Source organism: Lactuca saligna, chromosome 1 (genome assembly GCF_052625555.1).
Source record: "Lactuca saligna cultivar CGN05327 chromosome 1, ASM5262555v1, whole genome shotgun sequence".
Lineage (NCBI taxonomy): Eukaryota > Viridiplantae > Streptophyta > Magnoliopsida > Asterales > Asteraceae > Lactuca > Lactuca saligna.
This window is the reverse complement of record NC_136417.1, coordinates 70,129,075-70,135,827: the sequence shown is the minus strand read 5'-3', so window position 1 is coordinate 70,135,827 and position 6,753 is coordinate 70,129,075. Positions and strand designations below refer to the sequence as shown.

The window sequence follows — 6,753 nt, the reverse complement described above, 5'->3', positions numbered from 1 at the left end:
AATGACATCCCAAATATTTTAAAATGAATAAAATACCTTTTCGGAAATGCTTTGATAACGTATTTATCATGTTTTACTGGGAACAAATTCCGCAACATTTTTATTAAAAGAGACACTCTGATTTTTATGAAGCATAAACTAAATCGGTCTTTTCTGTCCGTGAAAAATGGGGATGTCACACGTTAACAACCAGTTTAATCTAGTAAAAACTAATAGAGGTCGTAGAGAAAGCCAATGTGTTGGAAACCATTCAAGAGGAAGAGGAAATGAAGTGCAGTGGGTTATGAAAAAAAAAAGTTTCGATTACTGATAAATTTGTATCAGATAATGATACTTTTTTATCAGATAATGATAAATAAGCAAAAGTGGGCATGACTGAATTACAACGTCAAAATTTGTTCGAGTTGGAGAAGTTCCTGAAATTGATGATCGAAGATGTGAGGAAAAATCAAATGAAGGGTGGTCGGATGATGAGTACACGCAGTGAAAAACTGCTTTTAATCCATGGTATTGTATTCCTTCTATTTCTGATTGTCCAAAACCTATTCTTGAACCTGGACCATTTCACAGTTTAGGTCCGAATGTTAAATTAATTGTCAATCAAACCCATAACACCAAAAAAGACCTAGCATTTGTTGTTCAATTCAAAGTTGTTAGAGAAAAGTTTCAGATAAAGGTTGAAAAATCTTCAAAATCTCGATACTAGGTTGTTTGTATGCAAAAAATCTATCATTAGCGTTTATATGCATCTCTCATTAAAGGAACATAAATGTTTGAAATTAAGACATTTAATGATGAGCATACATGTTCTTCATTGCTTATACACCCAAATCATAGGCAAGCAAATAGCGAAGTTGTGGGAACCATAATACATGACATTATTGGTCAAGGAAGTTTGAGAGTTTGGAAGCCTAATGATATAATTACAGATATGAATGCTTTGCTACAAATAAATATGAGTTATTCACAAGCATGGCATGCCAGAGAATTTGCTTTGGGATTGATGATGGGGACCCCCGAAGAAAATTTCTCCAGACTTCCAGTTTATTTTCACAATCTGAAGAAACATAATCCTGGTACTGTGGCATACATAAAAACTGATTCGGAGGATCGTTTTGAGTATTGCTTTTTCGTTTTGGATGTGCGGTAATATATTTTTAAATATATTTGTTGTTTTCTTAAATGTTTATAAAAAAATTATATTGTTGATATATTAATGGTTTTTATATTGTTGTTGCAGATACGTGCTTTCAGAGAGTGTTGTAGAAAAGTTATTATTATGGATGCTGCTCATTTGAAAGGAAAGTACAAAGGCATCATCTTGCATGCAGTAGCCATGGATGGCAACAATCAGATCTTGCCTATTGGGTATGGAATTTGCCCAAAAGAGACTACGGATTCTTGGACATGGTTTCTTGAAAAACTACATGAATGCATTGGTGATGTGGAAGGTGTGACAATGGTCACAAATAGGGCACTCGCAATTGTTGTAAGTATTCAAAATGTTTTTTCCAAATGCTCAACATGGATTGTTTGGCTTTCATCTAATAGGAAACATAGTCTACACCTTTGGAAAAAAAAAACAGCAATTTTGTTTTGGAAGCTGGTAAGAGCTTACAAAACAACTGAGTTTGAATTCTATTGGGGGAGACTTTGTAATATAAGAGATGATGTAGTGACATATCTCAGTAAAATTCCACATGAGAAATGGATTAGAGCGTATTGCTCTACCCTGAGGTATGATTATATGACCTCAAATAGTACGGAGTCCATGAATGTTGTATCAAATAAAGCAAGGAAGTTGCTTATATTACCACTTCTTGAGTTCTTTTGCGCACTTATGCATAAATGGTTTTACAAATGGCAGATGGCTGCAGGTATTATTATGTTTATTTTTAAATTATTTGATAAATGTCATATATAATAATGTTTTAATAGAAAAAAGTACATCAATATTTACGAAGTGGGCTGAAGATATGGTTAAAAAAATAAATAAGGGATTCAAGGATGGTTGGTATCCGGTGTTGACAATACAACATATCAAGTGCATGACTTCAAAAGTGGCGGCATAGTGAATTTGAGGGAAAAGACTTATTCTTGCAAATATTGACAACTAACTGGTTTGTCATGTGGTCATGTGATAATGGTTTTAACACACTTGAAAAATGATCACTGTAGGCATATGGCTATAGATGCTTATAAAATTGAAACATATCGAAGAAAGTACGAGCAGGTTGTATACCCTCTTTTAGAACTTAGTGATTGGGAGGTTCCGGGTGACCTTATAGTTGTTAACCCTCTTGTGATGGAAATACGTCAAGCTAGTAGATCAAAAAACACCAATCGTATTCCCTCTCAAGGTGAGGAACCAAAAATAAGAAAGTGTAGTAGATGCCATAGCACAACTCATAATGCAACGACGTGTAAGGAAATCATTCCAAAGAACCAAAGTAAAAGTAAAAAATGTACTGGGGCATCAGGAAGTGGGACAAAAGCGACAGAAGAGGAACCGACGCAAGCGACCGAAAAACAATGGCAACATGAGCCAGAGAACCAGTGGAAGAAACATACCGAACAACAATGGTAGCAACAACCAGACAACCAATGGACACAACAGACTGAACATCAATGGCAGCAGTAGCCAGACAACCAATGGACACAACAGACCGAACATCAATGGCAGCAGTAGTCAGACAACTAATGGACACAACAGACCGAACATCAATGGTAGTAAGAGCCATAGAACCAATGGACGCAAGGGACTGAATATCAACTATAGGAAGAGCCACAAAACCAATGACAGGGTTGCACCGAGTACCAATGGTTGCAAGAGCCAGATATCCAATGGACGCAAGTGATAGTAAACCTAGGGACACAAGCAACAGAAAACCCATGGCCGGAATACGAAAATAGATCAAAGTTTTCGTGGTTCGATTTGAATGAATGAAATTTATTTCAACGTATATTTATTATGAAGGTTGTATGTTTATGTTTTCTAAACTATATTTTGTAACCTACTTAAAGTATGTTTATTATTTAGAATACTGGTGTGTGTAATTTTATAAAAAAATGGAATATTTGTATAACTTTTATTAAACACACAACTTTTTAAATGTGTAATTAAATAAGAAAAAGGACTGACAAACAGCTCTGCAGATTACCAAACAACTCTGCGGATTCCGTAACAATTATGAGGATTCCCCACTAGTTTTGCGGAATAAGTAATATAAAATCACTTTACCATGTGTATCCTTTCATCGATTCTATACCATTTCTTTTTCATTTCATTTTTTTTGAAAAATTAACTCTCGTATTTTCCCTCATAATGGCTTCCATACCATAGAGCGCTGAGGATAACCTCCGTCTAACTCGTGCATATATTAATATCCACGAGACCACCAAGATGAATGATCCAAGTTATTGGATCCATTTAACTTATGCCTTCAACGTTGACCCTCAATCTGCCCCAGAAAACTACCGCAACACCGTTGACATCACAACAAAATGGTATGAATTAAAAACAGAAGTCTTGTTTTTCAACAATCTTTATACCCAAATTGATGACGCACGTCCGAATGAAGATGAGGAAGTCATCATGGACGCAGCGAAAGCAGAATACATATCCATTACTGACGAGTTAGAATTCGAGTTTGAAAGCCCTTGGAATCTCTTAAAAGATCTCTCGTATTTTTAATTTGTATTGCGTTTGTAGAATGATATTTTAATGTAGTTTGTTTTTATTAGGTTATTTATATGCACCGGTTTGTATTAAGTTATTTATATGTATTTGGTTTATATTAAGTTATTTACGAAACCAGTTGAGTTAACTTCTACTTTATTCCATAGAACATAAAATACAAAACAGTACAAATACATGGAAAACGTACATCTATAGCAAACATATTACATAAAACATTTCACATAAAAAAAACCCTTCTACATGAAATACCGATGGTTCTTAACCAGATTCCAAGCATCCACATACTCGAAGTCTTTTCCCTCATGCTCGAAAATGTAATAATCTAAAATCATTTATACAAGAGCATCCTCGTTTGTGTAATAATAATTACTACTATTTTTAAGATGATGATACCATCTATTGAACCATGTGATTTCATTCTTTAACTTCATCCACTTACTAAGAATATATACTTGTACCCGATATTCTCATTGTCCAAATGAGAGGTTGAACATACCTGTTATGCGGGTTCATTCATCACCTCCAAGGTAATTAGGGGTAACCATTGTTGTGACACCTTCAAAATTGTTCAACCAACATCGTATTATAACCATCACCTCTCTTGTCGTCCATGGACGTGGAGTAACGGACGACGATGTTGCATTCGTAGAAGTTGGTGGATTAGAGGCCATTTCTATATTTTTCAATACCGGGGTGAGTTGATACAATATATAACCGATATGACAATTTATACACTGATCCGTAGAGGTGTACGCTGATCCGTAGAGGTGTACACTGATCCGCTGATAACAGTTCTGTGGATTCCCAAACAGTTCTATTGATATTAAACATAAATTCATTATTTTATCCTTTTTTTGTCAAAAATTTTACATAATAATCACATAATACCTTATGTGACTAAAAAAATATATTAATAAACGAAAACAAAAATAAAAAAAACGTAAAAGCGAAAAAAAATTAAAAAACCCAAGATCCGTAGAGATGTTCCATTTCCTCATAGGCGTTTATGATTCCGCATACCCCCCTCTGCGAGTCCTTTGGTCATATTCGGAATTTCTCATTTCCGTGATCATTTTTTTCAAAAGACCCCTCAGTTTTGGTCATTTGCTGAATTTTCTGAGTCAAATAGCTCCCCTTTTGTGTGAACTCGTAGGATGTGTTGTAGGATAAAGCTGGAGGGTGTGGTGTCACCAAAATCGCACTCCCTCTTCCGCCACATAAGCGTTATGTTATTTTTTACCACTCAAGTGTGGTTTCTTGCCACACCAAGGGAGTGGTGCCACACATTCCCCCTTTTTTTTTTAACTATTTTAATTTAATAAAACTTCTTTTTTTAACTATTTTAATTTGATAAAACTTCTATTTTAATAAAAAAAACATAATTTTTCATTACTTGAAAATTATAATTAAAAAAAAAAAAAAAAAAAAAAAAAAAAAAAAAAAAAAATATTACATTACATTGCATTACCAAATAAATAAATAAATAAAACACAAAAACCACACACATGACATTTAAATAATCCTAGAAACTTAAAAAACACAAATAAAATAACTAAAGCAAACTACATAAAGTCGTTCTCCGATAACTCGTCTTCGGGGTCATCCGGTGGATCCAAATTAAGGTTAATGTTTTGAACCCCGTAAATGTGTTCCACCAAGTCATTGCGAAGATTGTGAAATGTTTCAGTGCAACGTATCTCTGCTCTCCTGTTTATATACTCTTCGCCACCAACATCTATTGGTTGTATCTCTGGTATGGTTTCTTCCTCGTCAAACGCACATATCGCTCTTCCTTCGTCTTAAATAATCATGTTATGCAATATAAGACATGTATACATGATTTTTGAAGTTTTTCCTCGCCTAAATAAGCTGGTGGTTTTTTCAATATGAACCACTGTTTCTTCAGAGCTCCAAAAGCACGCTCAACATCCTTCATAGCTCTTTCTTGAGCCCTCTTGAATTTCTTTCGTCTAGAACCATGTGGAGCTGTAAATGATTTAACAAACACAGCATACTCGGGATATATTCCATCGACTAGATAATAACCATACTTATATGGCGTTCCACGCACTTGAAAAGAAGAATATAGTGCAGATCTATCATATATATTGTTAAATATTGGTGAACGGTTAAGAACGTTGATGTCGTTAATCAAACCAGGAGAACCAAAAAAAGCATGCCAAATCCACATGTCTTGTGATGCAACTGCTTCAAGTATGACCGTCGGGTGACCATGATCACCTCGGGTAAATTGTCCATGATATGTTGTAGTGCAATTTTTTCATGCCCAACGGAGACAATCTAAACTTCCTAGCATTCCAGTAAACCCATGCACACTAGCATGATGAGCTTGTAATTGTAGGATGTCATTACGTGTAGGCTTACGTAAATATTTTGGACCATAAAACTGAATCACAGTTTTGTAGAAAAAATGGAGACTGTCTCGTGCTATCCTAGTAGACATCCTAAAACTTTCGTCTAACGCATTAGGCGAAATGTCATACGCTAACTGACGAAGTGCAGCCGTGCATTTTTGTAAGGGAGTGAAACCGGGTGTACCTCTAGCATTGTAACGTTGTTGGAAAAAACTGCACTTCCTCGTTACATCTTCAACTATACGTTCGAATAAGCCTTTGAGCATTCTGAAGCGCCTACGAAAATAATACCCTTGATAAGTGGCATTCTCTGCAAAATAATCTTGCACCAAACGTTGGTTGGTTTCTTCACGATTTATGCAAAATACAACACTGTATGTTTGTTCCGTCATTTGAACACACGCAATAGCGGTATCAAAAATAGTATGAAATTCTTCAGAAGATGAAGAAGATGCCATTTTTGAAAGAGTGTTGATTTTTTTTAAAAAGTTTTTTGAGAGAGACAAGAGATTGTGTTGTGAAAAAAAATGATGTTAGATATGTATATATAAGAAAGAAAAAGCAAAAAAAATAAAAATAAATACAAAAGCCAGCGATCCTCACTTTTTCCCCTCAACCAATTAGAAATCGCGATACTCAAGGACCGCAGTGCGGCCAAGACCGCACCAGACCGCTGTC

At 35.1% G+C, this 6,753-nt stretch overlaps 3 protein-coding genes across 3 annotated transcripts; 1 reads left to right on the top strand and 2 right to left on the bottom strand.

Moving 5' to 3' along the window:
- The first annotated feature begins 931 nt into the window (after positions 1–931).
- On the top strand, positions 932–2,587 carry LOC145008113 (uncharacterized). Its single transcript, XM_078966733.1, has 4 exons — positions 932–1,132; positions 1,241–1,489; positions 1,604–1,737; positions 2,179–2,587. Exons 1-4 carry the CDS (start codon positions 932–934, stop codon positions 2,585–2,587), a joined length of 993 nt encoding a protein of 330 aa, XP_078822859.1.
- A 2,675-nt stretch (positions 2,588–5,262) lies between these two features.
- Positions 5,263–5,891, bottom strand: LOC145008101 (uncharacterized). Its single transcript, XM_078966725.1, has 2 exons — positions 5,561–5,891; positions 5,263–5,498 (listed from the first exon to the last, which is right to left on the bottom strand). Exons 1-2 carry the CDS (start codon positions 5,889–5,891, stop codon positions 5,263–5,265), a joined length of 567 nt encoding a protein of 188 aa, XP_078822851.1.
- Positions 5,892–5,981: 90 nt separating this feature from the next.
- LOC145008091 (uncharacterized) lies at positions 5,982–6,533 on the bottom strand. The gene has a single exon (XM_078966718.1). It carries the CDS (start codon positions 6,531–6,533, stop codon positions 5,982–5,984), a length of 552 nt encoding a protein of 183 aa, XP_078822844.1.
- Positions 6,534–6,753: the final 220 nt, after the last annotated feature.